General features: G+C 41.9%; 2 protein-coding genes across 2 annotated transcripts in view; one reads left to right on the top strand and one right to left on the bottom strand.

The window, feature by feature from the left end:
* Positions 1 to 265: 265 nt before the first annotated feature.
* LOC138212080 (sterile alpha motif domain-containing protein 12-like) lies at positions 266 to 8,258 on the bottom strand. Its single transcript, XM_069172322.1, has 5 exons — positions 8,139 to 8,258; positions 7,175 to 7,342; positions 2,559 to 2,683; positions 2,195 to 2,335; positions 266 to 1,972 (listed from the first exon to the last, which is right to left on the bottom strand). Exons 3-5 carry the CDS (start codon positions 2,677 to 2,679, stop codon positions 1,956 to 1,958), a joined length of 279 nt encoding a protein of 92 aa, XP_069028423.1. The 5' UTR covers positions 2,680 to 2,683; positions 7,175 to 7,342; positions 8,139 to 8,258; the 3' UTR covers positions 266 to 1,955.
* A 5,409-nt stretch (positions 8,259 to 13,667) lies between these two features.
* scara5 (scavenger receptor class A, member 5 (putative)) overlaps positions 13,668 to 16,142 on the top strand; it is a 64,345-nt gene continuing 61,870 nt past the window's right edge. The window contains exon 1 of the mRNA XM_069172379.1: positions 13,668 to 13,779. Coding sequence (XP_069028480.1) covers positions 13,668 to 13,779 — 112 coding nt within the window. The remainder of the gene's footprint in view (positions 13,780 to 16,142) is intronic.

Below are 16,142 nucleotides of genomic sequence, written 5' to 3'. Positions count from 1 at the left end.
CACAACTCTCGGGGTTTGGGCCGCACACGGCTTTTGCATTAAAATGTTTTTTATTATGATGAGCTTTGGTTTTAACAGACCCAGATGTTTCGCAGACAAAAATCTGCGTCGTAGGGGAAACACTGGATATCCACGAAGCTAAAAAAGCTGTAAAAACAGCTACATGACCAAAAAAAAAAAACCCAACAACAACAAAAACAGATTACATTTCAGAAGTCTTTGCCAAAAAAGATAAATAATTTAAGAAAATACCCAGCAGGCAGGATTAAATTGCTAAAACAACACTTTTATTTGGGTTGACCGCAAGAAATGCTCACAAACTTTTCATGTAAAACAAATGTGCAGCAACACTGACGCCTATAAAACACCGGCTGAAGGAGCACAAACATCATAAATATATATTTCAAAAAAATAATAATAATAAAAAAAAAAAGGAGTCTGAAAGTTTTAGGACCATCTGCATTAAGGACGGTGACAAACGTCAAATATTTGAGTGGAACAACTGCAGCTGTATTGTGAAATCAATTTCAGAGTCTGCATCAGTTGAGGGAAAAAAAAAAAAACTATAAAAACTTTAAAAAAAAAAAGAAGCAAACGGCAGGAGAAAGTTTCACCCGCCTGGATTCTGCTTTCCTAATCTGACATGAAATATTTAACCCTTTCCATCCCCGGGAGGTTTCTACCAGCCGGCGTCAGTGAAGACCAGGTCGGAGCGTCGCTGACTCATCGTTATGAGGATGTGAATTTAATTCAGAGTTTAGATTGAACGGAAGTTAAAAAAAATAAATAAGTGACGTTACGTCAAGTTACTTAATGTACGTCTGGACTATTGTGTCGACAACACGACAGCGTGTTACTGAGCTGTTTTTTTTAAAGCAGACGTTTTTTTTGTTTTTTTTTAAAAGGCCGAATTGGTTAAATAGAAACTCTTGACTTTTTAATTCAAATTTGACAAACTTGGGGTCAAGCAGTGAGACCGCAGTTTACTACATTTGCAATCTTGTTTTTAATATTTTAAGGTCTTTCTTTTGATTTTATTAGACGCATAATTTCATGCCCCTTTAATAGACATTTTTGGATTTAGGTTTTGACTGCGCGACAGTTTGAGATTTGTAAATGAAGCGCTACTTAAATTAGTTTTTTTAAATCGATGAATTATCTGCTGTCAAATACAAAAGTTTTAAAAGCGATACTGAGGGATTAGCAGCTAGCGGCACTGAGATCAGGCACATTGGTGATTCGAGCCAAATGCTACGGCGACGTGCAGCGGGTGCGACGTTTCACCACGTTCACGATCAAATTTCCTAATGGGTAGTAATAATAACAACGTACAGCAGAGACTGTAAGAAAAGTTATTAGTTTGGCAGATGCTCAGTACAAAAAAAAAAAAAGAAATCAAACGTCAATTCGACGACGGTGTCGGAGGAATTCACCTCAAATTGCACCCGGACAGTTTTTGAGACGTTGCGCCTAAAAACGAGAAACATACACCCTCAATATTTGGATCAAAATTTCATGTCCACTCATCTAATATTTTTGTCTTCGTCTGGATTCGAGTTTTGAGGCCGCTTTCCTTATTCAATACATCGGGCACTTTTAATAACGCTCCGGTCGGTCGCAGATCTACGACGGACAAAAGAAACAAAAGGGACGGAAACGAACGGACGGCGTCAGGAAAAAAGACGACCAGACAAAAACTCATCTCATCCATCTGCACAGGTCAGATTTCACACAGGAAATGGGTTTCTTTCTCTCCTCAAGCCCTCATCGATCCTTTTTTTTTTTCTTCTTCTTCTTCCTTTCTTCTATTCACCTTCTCTTGTTATTTCCATCACTCCCACCTTTCTCTCTCCTTCAGAGCGATGAATGGATGGGTGGTGAAGTTTAAAAAAAAAAATGCTGGGTTTCTTTCTTTTTTGAAGATCTTTTTCTTTTCTTTTTTTTTTTCCTGTCCTTTATGGAGAAAAACAGTCTGGAGAGAAGACGAGAGAGAGCGAATGAAATGTGAATTAGCGGCGCCGTTTTGTCTCGCTGGATACAAACTAAAATTCAAATTAGAATCCTAAAGCTTGTGGTTTTTCCATTCAATAAAATAAAAGAAAAAGGTGTGCTTTGCGTGTCGGACGGTGATAGCACCGACCGTCGGGGGTTACGGCCGCGAGCCGGAGGGCGAAAGTCGTTCGAGCGTTCTCACCGGAGCAGATGTCGCCGAGTTCGCCGATTTCCTCCTGAACTCGGAGGAGGAGGAGGTCCTGCAGGATCTGCTGCTGCTGCTCCTCGTCCTCCACCCCGAGGAGCTCCAGGTGACGCTCCTTCAGTCTCAGCAACGCACGGCCTGCGAAAAAGCCCATCACACGTGTCGAGCGTAAGACGGTCGAGTGTTCGACGCATTCGTTTGGGTTTCGAATCATTCAAACAACATATTGCAACAGATTGAATAAAAACAAATTACATTTTTTTTTTTTTTTTTTTTAAATCGACTCAACGTGACGGATCTTTTCTGTCAACGTTCGTCCCGGTTTTAAAATTGGTTTTGAATTTAAAAGCACGAGCTGCACCTGATATAGCGTGTTTGATTATGGCTTGATGGAGTAAGCCCATGTGGGCGGGGCACTGCTCCTGAACCCACTCCAGCACTTCTTCCACCGACCACGAAGACGCTCGCTTCGACGCGTCCATCGCCCTGCGACCACCAGAGAAAATTTACATTAAAATTAAGAACCCGTAAATGCATCTTAAATGTGGTTTTTTTTTTTAAATTTTTATGTAACAAAGAGACTTCAAAATGCATGCACTGTACCTGCTAAAAAAAAAAAAAAAAAAAAAAAAAATCCAGTCTTCAAGCGGTCCTTGGAAGCTCCTGCATACCAAGTATGAAAGTTTTAAAATGACACTGTACATGTGACCTTGAGGTTGTTTTTGTTGTTTTTTTTCGACCTTACAGACCCGGATCCTGTGTTTGCGGGTTCCCGTTTTAAAAACATCCATCACGGTCTCCAGATTGATTCCACGTTCATCTCCGTTTGATAATGTAAATATAGTTTGACTCATCAGATGGAGAACGTCAGTAAAAACCGGCCCAAGTTCTGGTGACATTTTTTTCTCCTTTCTTCAAAAATCGACCATTTTTTTTTTTTTTAAATCTCCCCGTCGTAACTAATAACAACAACCTCAGAAAAGTTTTGCAAAACGCAAGTTTTGACAAAGATTTGACAAACACACAATCGAAAAAAAAAATGTTTATCCGACGCAAAGTGTCGTCCTCAAATTCCTTGTTTTACTGACCAAGTTTGAAATCCAAATATATTCAAAATTATAATGATATATAATAAAAAATAAAAATTAAAAAAAAATTAAAAATAAAAAAAAAAAGCAGCAGAATATTCACCTCTAAAAGTATTTGGCTTTTTTTTTTTTTTTTTTTTTTTTTTTTTGCTTGACAAATGATTAAACATCAATAATTGATCACCAAAATCCTTCTGTTGAGATTTGGTGACGGGCTGCCATGGGATTTCTTCCCATAAAAACACAGAAATGCAAGAAATGAACTCCAGATTAAGACCAACAGTACCGGTGCTGATTGAAAACACAAGTTTTTGCCGGATTATTTAAATCCACCACATCTGAATTTGACGTCAACCATCGTTCTGAGCGTCTAGACGTCCTCCAGCAAGCAGCTCAGTGAAGTGGTTTTTTTTTTTGTTGTTGCTCGGGACACATTAACTGAGGACAGTTTTGTCTGCGGTAGACCTTCGGATGGGAGGAAACATCACTCGCTTTTTGATATTTGGACGCTTCGGATTAAATTTCCTCCTCGCGCGGTGTCACCTACTTACTCCATATAAGCCTATTTTCCAGTGATTAATTTGACAACCTCCCCGAACAAGATGACAAATAGCTGAGCTGACAGATTCCTCCACCGGCGAGGTGAAAACAAAACAACTCCGACAACTCCAGAGGTCAAAAAAAAAAAAAAAGTTCTGCTGCTTCTCCAAAAAAAAAATTTAAAAAAAAAATAAAATAAAAGAAAGTTGCCTCCGGTTCATTTGGCTTTTTCCCAGCCGGTATCCTCTCGGGCTGCACCGCTATAGGGCAAAAAAAAAAAAAAAAAAAAAAAAAAACCTGCTAAACTGTTACTGTTGATGTGACCTTTACAGCAGGCCGGTCTAGTTATTAGGTTGTAAATATAGGAATGTAATTTCCTGCGTTAAAATAAAGGGGGAGGGTAGAGCGGGGTGGGGGTGGGGGGCGGAGAGACGCGTGATTGGCCGAGGCGGTAACGAGATCCCGGCGGAGTAATTGACATACAGAAAGCGACCGGTGGGTGGAGGTGGGTGGGGAGGAGGGGAGGGGGGCAAAAGAGAAGGAGGAAAGTTCCCTTCGGAGTCGGGGCGGGGGGGGCGGGGGGCGTGAGCCGAGAGGGAAAGAAAAAAAACCAAAATCTCACCGTGGTCTGTGCCGCTGGTTTTATGCCCGAGGACAGCGTCTCTTAAAACCGTACAGCTCCTAAACCCGAAGCCCCCGGGGGGGTCTGGTTTTTTTTTTTTTTTTTTTTTTTTTACAGGGGGCATGAAGCGACCGTATACACGGCTCGTCTTATTTGCTCTGAAGCATTTCATTTAAGCTCAAACTGCCCAGTTACAACTAAACCGGGACCTGTAAACAAAAGTAATAAACATTAGTGGAGAATCGGCCATTTAAAAAAAAAAAATTTTTAAAAATTGGTCCCATTTATAGTGATAAAGCGTGGTAAATTTACACCTTCTCTACCGCTTGTATTAAACGTATCAGCTCACGTTCAAGCCTGAATCCAAAACGAACGTGTTTGAATTTGTTTTTTCCTTTCGCCAGGTGCAGCGTCGAGACTTTTGTTCTGGTTAAAAAAAAAAAAAATCGACCTCTTTACTTCTGAACTTCCTGTTGTGCCTTCGGGATTCAAGACTTGCTGCAGCTCACCACTTCCGGTTTGATCCGCGCCCGCAGCCGCCTTCTGCTTCTACTTTCTGACCGTTTTTTTATTGAGCTCCGGTGGTGGAAAAGGTAAAACAGCGTGGGCGAGTTTTTTTTTTTTTTTTTTTTTTTTTTCTTGGCAACTTGATTTCATGCACAACTAGAGGCAGGAGGGATAAAAATTAACGATTGAATCTTTTTGAGTTGTAGTTTTGCGAGTTCGACGTGAACAGAGACGTCCCCTGTATGCTCGCGCGATTTTGAATTCTCCCGTCTGCTTGACTTTTATCGGTTACAAAAACCACCTGCCAGGTAAATAAATGTAAGTATCACAGCCTTAAATAGTGTTAAACTCACAGAAGTGCCGCGTGGCTGTTTACCTGCCCCGTAAATTACAGACACATTTAAAGGTCCACAGGAAGGAAAAAAAACAAAACGTAAACATATACAAAACTATCTACATATGACATCACATACAGCAACTGACATGATACTGTGAGTACGATGTCACGGACTGGTCACGTAAGGGATATAAAAAAAAAATTTAAAAAAAAAAAGAGAGAAAAAGATTTGTGTTTGATGTTGTTTACAGAATATAGTGCATTTCTATCACCATGAGAGCTTTAAAGCACAAAATAATTCCCTAACTTGGAGTAAAGAACTACCACCCAGAGCTTAAAACCACCATGTTGGTTAGATGTTTACTTTCCTTCCTGCCTGAATGTGACTTGAGTGTTAAAATCTAAAAGTCAATCCACCAGAGGATAGTGGGGGATGTTGGATTGAGTGTGTGTGTGTGAATGGGAAATCTTCTTTCTTTTTATTATTATTATTATTATTATTATTATTATTATTATTATTCTAGTGCCAATACTTTGCATTTAAGTATTGATTGCAAAACAATACCTACATTAAAATGTTATATAAACACATGCAGCCACGGACGAGCTTTGCAGAAGGAAAATTTAGTCTAAAACAGAGGAAGAAATAGAAAAAAGATTTGAATCACAAAATGTCTCTTTTAAAAAAATTGTTTTTTTAAATAAATACATAAAAAACAGTTGAGCACAAAAGGGAATCAAACTGTCGATGGTGCGAGTGTTTATATATTGATGTACGTTACAAGGCCTTAATTTAGTGATTTATCCATTTCCACCCAACAAGGTAACAGCTGAAAATGACCATACACATGCATCCAAGTAAACACTTGAGGACCGCTACGCTGTGGCTCCGTTGACTTTGTCTACCACCTAAACAACTACATACATGTTGGAAATCCCTCCAGATCACATGGGACTGTCCTGGCGCAACACTGAACCAATGCACACTAAACTAAAGGACTCGTACTCGAGTTGCAGGCCTCCTTCGTGCATCCCAAGATGCAATCCTGCCACCTCGTGGTTTCTCGCAGAAGTACATCATCTCTCGATCAGCCTTTTAAAAATGTTGAAGCGTTTCTGTGGTGGACCAACTTTTCTGTGACTCTGTAATCTGCAGCTTTTCTCCATTTGACGCCAATTCCTGTTTCATAACTTCACAACAACTGCCGCTTTATTGTGTCTTTTTTTTTTTCTTTCAGCAAGTGGCAAAACATAAATTCATAGGAGAGGCACCTCTCGAGAACGTGTTAGGCCGAAGAGGGTTTGTTTTTTTTGTTTTTTTTAATAACATGCTATATAGTCATGGATGTTAAGGTTCTGTTGCATGTTAATTGCCCTCAGGTGACTTATTCTGTGATTTGGCGCTAAACATAAAAACAAAACTGAACGGAACTGAATTGAAATGCTTGAAATGTTTTTGCTTAATTGTGCAACAACTCCAAAGAAACAGACAAACGGGTTATAAATGTTTTAAAAAAAAAAAGAAAATCGACTAAAATAACGAATGCTGTCGTTTACAGGCTTGTGCCGAACTGAAGTACATTAACTCAAAAAATCATCGCTGTTATAAAACACGTGAGCAGCTTTGACGGTAAATTAATAGTAGTTAAAATACCCGATTTTTTAATGGAGTTTGGCGCGTTTTTTTTTTCTCTGTCGGGCGAGAGAGGCCCGCCCGAGGGGATAGACAGTTTACCTATCGATACACAACTGTCTTCAAACATCACCTTTTTAATTACAAAAAAAAAAAAATTTAAAAAATCAACATACTGTAGGTATGAGTACACGCGAACATCTTTACAAAGTTTTATGTCGGTTTTTGTTCAGGGAGAAGTTGTATTTACCTCCAGTCGGGTCCGTGCGGCGCCTCCTGTCTCTACCTGTCCAGACCTTTGGAAGAGCTGCTTCAGGTATGTTTGTTCTCCAGGCCACGCCCACATCTCCTCCTTCTTCGACAATCCCGCGTGATGCCTTCAAAGACGGCTAGAAATCTTTGGTATATTTGGGACGTGCTGTTAAAAAAAAAACATTGATAATGTCGTCTTTATATTACATACGTTAAAAAAAAAACAAAAAAAAAAAACAGTTGATAATTTGCATGGTACTATTGTTAAATATCATGATAACGTATATCGGGCATACTTTTTAGAAGAAAAAAAAAAACACGGGTAATGTGTATGTGAAGCACTGACATTGTATGGAAAAGGCATTTTTGTTGGAAAAATAAAGTAAAAAGTTCATGAATGCACATTTGTATGTCCGTAGATGTTTACAGGCCTGGATTCTGGTAGGATATGTGTTGCACAACATCACCTGAAATATTGAAAGTATTATAACTAGATGTTTGTGTTATTGGTGTGTACTCCAAAGTACCACTAAGTAATTGTCACAGAATGTACCTTAATTTATAAATGAGAACATGTTCACAGCCGAATTACTTTTATTATAGTCTGTGGTTGATTGTTTTACGAGATCGGACTAATTTAGCAGTAACAGTGCTGAAAAGTTTACAACGTTTTGACTGAATTGATTCGTTTACGAGGGATACCTGAAGGCATCACCGGCTGTCGTCATCTGCTCAGGTGTAAAAAAAAAAAAAAAAAAAAAAAAAAACATAGTTTGAATATGTATATCTCCATCCTCCATTTTCTTAGTTTAAAGCAACTCCAACCTGAAACCAAATGCCTTTATTGTTGGCGTGTTGCAGTTTATCACAGACGATCAAAGACGACGACTCCGTTTCTACCTCCATCAGAGGGCGCTCACGTGCAGCAGGTGAAGGCCGCCCCCCCCTCCTCTCTTCCTCACCTCGCGCATCAGCTGCTCCGCGAAAGGCTGAGCTCGCGTTCAGCTGGCGGTCACGTGACAATGTTGTGGGTATATTACTCCAAATGTCTCGAGTTTTGTCCTCCACTGCAAGAGCTGCTGACTGCGTGTCTCTCTCTCTCTGTCTTTCTTTCTTTCTCTCTCTCTCTCTCTGCGACACTGACAGCGGCTGCGCATGGTGCACGAGCTCCGCCGCATCACATCAGTGCACTTCCACGGACGCTTTGACAACTGACGGGACCGAGCGGAGCTTCCAGCGTCCGGACGCCACTTTTTGGAGGGAAATTATGAGAAACGCGGAGCTGTGATTTTTTTTTTTTTTTTTTTTTTTTTTTTTTTTTTTTTTTTTTTTGTATTTCCGTTTGACAGCTGACAAAGGTGAGACGATGAGATGTTTGGCTGCTTCTTCTTTTTTTTGTAATTTTTTTTTTTTTTTTTTTTTTTTTGTAATCGCAGATTGGAGTTTTATGTCGTGCACGAAACTTTCAAAAAAAATATTCAAACTTGCAACAAAGCTGCACCTGTGCCGTCACCTGTCACTCCAATTTAAAGTCCCATCCAGATCTCGGAAGTTTAGATGATAAGAGTTTTAGACGTGTGCAGACTTGGCTGAAGCTTCATTTTAGTGATCAAATCCCCTTCTTTTTTTTTGTGTGTTGAGTGTTTAGAGGTTACTGACATTTTGTCCTGCATGTTGACAAACCCTTGCAGCTCTGCAAGTTCACAAACGTTTGACCTTTTTTTTTTTTTTTTTTTTTTTTTAGTGTTGCAAACTGATTGACATCTATTCAATTTTCTTATTGCAATTAGGTTGAATGTTTTTAGTGTTTTGGGGGAGAGGGGGGGAGTGCAACACAAAAGGACAGGAAATGCACATTTAATGGAACTCATCCGCAGAACATTGTGGCTTTGTGTTTCGGCGGTCATGGGTGAAGTATCTCTGCCTTTTTAATTAACCCAGACAAAGGAAATGGGGTTAATGTTGCACATGGATGACTGAGCAGTGACGTGGGATGTTTGACTACTGTATGTATATAGATGGTGCATGCGTTCAAGTGCTCCAGTTATAACCCCCCACCCCACACACACACACACACACACACACACACACCTACTTCTGCTGTTTAAAGTCCGAAAACGAGCCCGTGTGCTTTTATTTTGAAACGATCCGTTTTTCTTTTTTCCTGGTTTGTTGTTTTGCATTGAAAAGGAGAAACGTGTCAGACGTTGACTTTTGAGCGGAGTCTCTTATTCGTCACACCATCAGCACAAACACTAATTGACCGTCCTGTTCAATCACTCGCGCAAATCCGCTTTTAAAACGGAGGAGAGAGAGAGAGAGACCACACACGGGGCCTCGGGCACGATTCGGTTGCACCGTTGGGGGCAAAGACCAGATAATTGTCAGGTCCGGGAGGCTGTCTGCTGTTTGAGTGGGGATTTCCAGTCTCTCTCTGTCTCAGTTCACCAAACTGCATTTTCTTCACCAGACTCCAAAAAAAAAAACCCCAAAAAAAGCTTTTTGGAGCTTTGTTGCAAAGTCTCTGCAAAAAAATAAATAAATAAATAAAAAAAAGTTTGACCAGCAAAATCTTTTCGCTGTAAAAAAAAATAAAAAAAATCTAGATCATGAAAAATCATCAGCTGAGATAAGATAAAGATGTGGAAGAAAAAAAACAAATAAAAAACACGTCCGTGGTCATAACTCAAGAATTCATTCGCTAGTCACGACCGACTTTCACCCAAACGTCTTAACGGGATAAAAGTGGTGACGGTTTATATCCGAAAGGTCAAAGGTCAACGTCACGTCATAATGTTCTTAAAAAAAACAACAAAAAAAACCTTTTTCTGGACATTATTCAACACCGTAACTCGGGGGGGGGGGGGGGGGGGGGGGGGGAGACGGAGACTCCGAGGGCCGTGTTCGGTCGGACGAGGTGCCGACCCGACGACGCCGACGGAGAACCGCGGCGCGAAGACGCGTCCGCGTTTCAGGCTTCGCCGCTTCTTTGCGGCGACATCCGCGCACGGAACAACAGCGAGGCACGAGGCCGCTCTTTGCCTTCAGTGCAGCTTTTCTGTTTCTTGGCTCGTCGTCCCGACGCATCTTGAACTGTTTGGAAGGAGCTCAAAGAAGGAGCGCCTCCAGCCACAGAGACCCACCTCCCATCAGGCTCCGCTCACGTCGGCGGTTGGAGGAGGACTCGAGGGAGTCAAAACGCTGTAACGAACAGCTGCTATTGTGCATCAAAGGCACCCGTAATGTTTAATCAGGTGCAAACTTGAACGGAGGGGAAAAACTGAAGACTCGTAGAAGTTTTTTTATATATATATATATATATAAACCAATGACTTCTGCACCAGATTATGGAGTTTTTAAGGCTGTCGAGTTGGAAACGTCGCATTTTTTCTTTCTTTCTCTCTCTCTGCTGTTTGCGTGCACGTTTTTCCTTCAGAAATCCTTTTTTTTTTTTTTTTTTTTTTTGCTCGAATTTCTGTTAATGGTGTTTCCATTATTTTGTCCCTCGCGCAAACAGAGTCTGCAGTTGCCGGAGATGCTGAGAGTAAGAGACTGACAGCTTTGCTTTCCCACCGTCCTCCCTGTTGGCACTGAGGCACCCGACCGAATGATAAAAGAGCGTTATATCCCACCGAACTCGGAGTAATTACAAGATAACTCGCACGCACACACACACACACACACACGCACACACACACACACACACACACACACACACACACACACACGCGCACACACGCATGTACGCAGGAGTGTTTAGCGCGATCTCCTAGCAGCCCCTAATGTTTCCCGCCCCGCTTCAGTCTAAATGTCAACCTGACCCCTTCAACCCCTCCCACCCCCCTCGCCCCCCCCCCCTCCACCCCCCACCCCTCCCCTCCTTAATGAGAAAGTCCTGACCGAGCGCTTTTTAACGACTTCGTCAAACACTCGCTGCCCCGCCGCCGGGGCTTCTGGGAGTTCAACGCCCACGACTCTCGACTGCGGAGGATTTAATTTCATCCCGTCTGTCCCGAGTCTCATCTGTTTGTTCTGGGTTCCCTTTTTGCTCATATTTGGTTTACACCATACGCAGCGTGGGAAAAAAAAACAGAAGCGCGAACGCGCCCGAGTCGAGAGGAAAAATTCCAACTCGTTGGCGCTTTCGCGATCTTGTTTAAAGCCAGTAAAATGTGAATAGTCAAGTCATAAAGTCAGCTATACCAGCAGCAGCAGCCGCTGCACTTGCTGGACGACGCCGTCCGCCTCGTGTTTAAGGTGGAATTACCGCGTCTGATGACAAGTTGGGCTTCTGAGACACGCTCCTCTCCCACCGAGGGTTTTTCGTCGGATTTATGCGCCGCAGGTTGTGTTGGTTTTTTTTTAGAAAGGAGGATGTGCTGGAAGTCCGCCACAAACTAAATCTGTCAAAGCAGTGTTTATTCCTCGCCATAATTCACATGTGGTTAAATAGTCGATGTTCATTGTGATGAGGAATTGACGATCAGACTTCCAAAAGTGGCCGGTCGGGAATTTGTGGCCGCTGTGGTGCGTCGGCAAGAATGCAACCGTTGTCTTCGATGATGTTTCGCATTCATCACGGCGAGTTAAATGTAAACAAACTGTTGGGAATTATATTCAGGCAGACCCTGAAGTTTTGAGGCCAAAACCAATGTCTTCTTTTTTGTTTTTTTTTGTTAACAAGATGCAAACTGAGCAGGACATTTTAAATGGTATAAAAAATGAACTGTCATTGTTTACAAATTGCCCCGTAACTACTTGAACATTTCCGTAAGTGCTGCAATTTCTACGTGTTCATCGGCCGACACCGTTGCTATTTCCTCATACTGACCAACTGATCCGTCTCGCTCCTCTCGTTGTGCGTTATCTCAAGGTCGTACTTGTTCATGAAGCTCAAGGATTTTGGTACCTGAAAAGGACCGTGGGACATTCCTGTTGAGATTCTTGCTCAAATTTTGGACCTCCAGAAATGACGACATTTTTGGTAGCGATTATGTGATATTAAACTGGATATAATCGCCAGTTGCACTTGTCAACATTCAAGTCAAAATTACAACTATACTCTTGATTGCTTTTAAAAGCCTGCGTTTATTCAGACAGAGGTTAAATAAATTTGAACGAGGTCAGAGTAGAACCACCGTTCATTCGAGCAGGAAGCACCCAGTGAAGATGTTTTTTTTCAAACATCCAGGTTTTGTACCTGTTTTCCACCTGCGAAGGTCAAATTGTCAGTGGAAACACTTTGGGAAGGCTTGAAGGTCGTTTCTGTCGAGAAGGTCTGAACAACTTGAACTATTCTTCTGCCGCTGCAGCCTGGATGTGACAGAAAATTGGAGGTTTTTTTTTTTCTTCAGGTAATCTCAAAGTAGGTTTTTGTTCGGTTCCCGCTTCCATTCGGGCTGACATTCAAAACGCTCCACCCTGTTTTGGAAAATTGGCGGCGAAGTTCAGCTTCCGATGCAACACTGTGAAAAGCCGCAGCCGCCGCCGCCGCCTTCCCACAGTCCTCGTGACGAGTTGGTACGAGCGGTAAATCACTTCCTCTCTTGCTCTGCCACTGACCTCTGCAGTGTTTTTACCAACGCTCATTCACAGCTTTTCTAAAATATCCTCTTAAAAGGCAACAGGATGGATGGAAAGGGTCAGAAACACCACTGCTGTCCAACTCCTTCTATTTGTTTAGCTTGGACGCTTGGACGTGTGAGTGTGTGTGTGTGTGTGTGTGTGTGTGTGTGTGTGTGTGTGTGTGTGTGTGTGTGTGTGTGTGTGTCTGGCACAACCGACGATCACAGCTCCACCTCGTTCGTTAACAGCACCGGAGGGCAGTAATGGCAATAATAAAACACATGATTAAACTCACTTGTGAGGACCGACTACTCTACAATACACTCTCGATGTTACTCAAGCAAACTGCAAGTTTACTTAAAGGACAATTCTGGCTTATTTTATACAGTTGCTTCCCGTGAATGTTGATTATTGTGGCTACGATTTTTTTGTTTTGTTTGGTGAGCATCACATATCAGGATGAAAAGCTCAAGCTCCCAGCAGCTTTCTTTTAAAAATTGGGACATTTGCTTTCAAGTCTGACCGAAAGTCAAAACACAGAAATTTGCCGCCATTTTGCTAACTGCATCAGGGATCTCCATCACATTCAACCCGCGCATGCCGGTTAGTGAGGGTGCCGTGTGTGAGGCTGTGGACAGTTTTCCGTTGAGTGTGTGTTGGTGCTGGCGACGCAAACGAGACATCCAGCACCTAAAACGTACTTTCTGGAATAACTTCTAGTTACCGGGCGGAGAATTGACCGTTTGCTCTGGCTTTTTTTTTTTTTTTTTTTAAATACCTGCGTAACACGGAGGTGTAATGAATGGAAACACACTCGTCGTCGTCATCATCATCATCATCATCATCAGAGGACGCTTCAGAATATTCCTTTTCGTTTGATCAGAGATGTCTTCTAATGGCTCATTTCTCTCACCAGTCAGGAGGAGATGGAGAACAAGGCCATGTACCTGAGCACCAACGATGAGAGAGAGAACTCCTCCATGTACGAAGAAGCCTACGATGGACACAACTTGTCCAAACTCAACCTGTGTGACGAAGGTAAGGACGAGAGTTTTATTTTATTTATTTTTTGTATTTATTTTCCTTTATTAACCCAGATTACAGACTTTTTCCAAAAAGAATCAAACCTGGTTTTACTGATATTCCCCATGAAACCACAACGGCTGCAATAAGAAGCATGATCTCAGAAGTTTATGGTGAAAGATGTTCTCTAATGACGAGGACAGCAGACGCATGAGAAAGAAGAAGAAGAAGGAAAATAAAACCAGGAACATGCTGTAATTGATTTTCAGAACATTGACTTCCTACAAAAAAAACAAAAAACAAAAAAAAACACATTTCTACACAGAAAACACCCACGCACTGATAACCGACGCAGACTCGGTCTGAGTTCGTGGGCTCGAGAAGAGGCGATGGCGTCACCGTTTGGCGTCCGCTCGCCTCTCGCGGAGGCCATGTTTTATTAAAAAAAAAAAAAAAAAAAAGGCAGAAATGTCCAGGAGCAACATCTGTATGTGAGTACAGGTGCAGCTGAACGAATCCGCAGTCGATTCCGCCGGCGCTCTCGGGTTTCCACCCCCGGGGGGGGATCGGAGGGGGGGGGGGGGTCTCGGTCCGCTCGGTGGGAAAGACTTCGAGTGGACGTTAAACCGGAGAATTTGTTGACATTTTAATGGAAAGCGGACAACGGGCCTCACACGTCAGAAGACAAACGCCGTCTCTCCGTCCGGCTTTTACTAATCCTGGAGCATTTTCACACCTCGTTCAATCAGAGAGGGACATTTCTACGGGGAGGTTCCCGAAGCACAAGAAGCTGGCGGGGTTTCAACCGCCGGGACGACATGCATTGAAGGTTAAACATGCTGTGCGTTATAACGGGAAAAAAAATAAATCACCGTCTTTTATCATAGAGGGGAAGAAAAAATAAAAAAAATCTGTGTTTATTGGCCGCGTAGCCCGATGAAGTGTTATCAAGCCTCCCCGCCACGGTTTCACGTATGAATAGTAATTATGACAGCACATTACAATCAATTTGTGCTTAACCGTACGGGCGGAGAAAACATCCCCTAAAACATGCGTTTTTGGGAAACGAGTTGTGATGTCACCGCCACCTGCCAATTACAGACACGCCTGCCAGGCACGATGTGCAGTGTTTGATCTGGGAAGTTTAAAGGATCAATGACCTATCCTTGTAAACTTGACCGAAAACATCCACGCACACACGGACTCTGCCAGCGACTGACTCACGCTGGAAACAAACCGACTCTGTACATGTGTCAAAGTGGGCCCATGTTTCGCCGTTATATCTGCAAGTTTACTAATAAAGCGGGGCGGCCAGGTTCGCTAATCCCGGTCTAATCACCTTGTTAAAATTCACCGTCTCCTCGTCCAAACCGAGCCGTGTGTTGACAACACCATCATGACTCAAATGGAACATGCAACAGCGCAATAAAGTCATTTCCATTTGTTTACGCTTACTTGATGAGTGGATGTTGGGCTCCTCTCTGTCAGATGGAAACAATGTGCGGCGCCACTAATGCGAACGTCTTCGAAAATAGCAATTTGCATTTTTTCTTTTTTTTTTTCTCAGTAAAATTTCCCCCAAAATCATCGTCAACACAGAACAAACAAAACATTTGAAAGCCGTCTGTTAAAACGTGACATCGCTGAACTTTCCACAAACATGCAAGAGGCGTTTTACTTTGTGGTGAAATGATAACCGGAAATTTGACAGGCAGAAGTGGAGATTGTTTATATCGTTGTATTCATCAATTATCTGTTTCTCAAATATGAGAATTTTCAGTTTTTCTCTTTTCTAATGTTGTAAATAGAATATCTTTGGATTTTGGACTGTTTTGGACCAAAAAAAAAAAAAAAGACATTTAAAAGCAAGTTCTAGAAACTATAATGCTTTTTATTTCATTTTTATTTTTAGACATTTAATAGCTCAAACAACTTTTTATTTCTCAGTCAGTTGAGACAATAATCACCATATTCTGATGGAAATCGTTGGTTTGGAGTGAAGAAGTCAAAGGAGACCGTCTTGGGTGGAAAAACAACCTCGTTTATGGTCCGAACTCAATACCCTACCCTGGAGGGTATTAGGAGGCAATTAGCCTATAGCTTAGCATAAAGACCTTGACTTTCCAGCCACATGCTCACTAGCACCTGTAAAGTGTTTATTTACACTAGAAGGAGTTGTAAGCAAGCGGGGTTGGCTTCCGGTGTTTATGCGAAGCTAATTAACTAATATAATTAACTAACTGCACTAATCAAGCCGGCGAAAGAAGCTTTTTATAAGACCACACAAACTAGGTGATGAGTTCCCCCCCTTAAGCTGCTTGTTGTAATTACAATTTATTTATTTTCTGTCTGTTTATCTGGTGTACAAGTTGTTTTTG

This window comes from Embiotoca jacksoni, unplaced genomic scaffold (assembly GCF_022577435.1).
Source record: "Embiotoca jacksoni isolate LCO1_2020_lvr unplaced genomic scaffold, fEmbJac1.0.p SCAF_52, whole genome shotgun sequence".
Lineage (NCBI taxonomy): Eukaryota > Metazoa > Chordata > Actinopteri > Embiotocidae > Embiotoca > Embiotoca jacksoni.
The sequence above is the reverse complement of the archived record's forward strand: the minus strand, read 5'-3'. Positions and strand labels throughout refer to the sequence as shown.

Coding starts and splice junctions, on each gene's coding strand:
- LOC138212080 (XM_069172322.1), bottom strand. CDS start 2,679: ATGGACGCGTCGAAGCGAGCGTCTTCGTGGTCGGTGGAAGAAGTGCTG. Junction 2,336..2,558: donor AATCAAACACGCTATATCAG/GTGCAGCTCGTG, acceptor GCTTTTTCGCAG/GCCGTGCGTTGCTGAGACTG.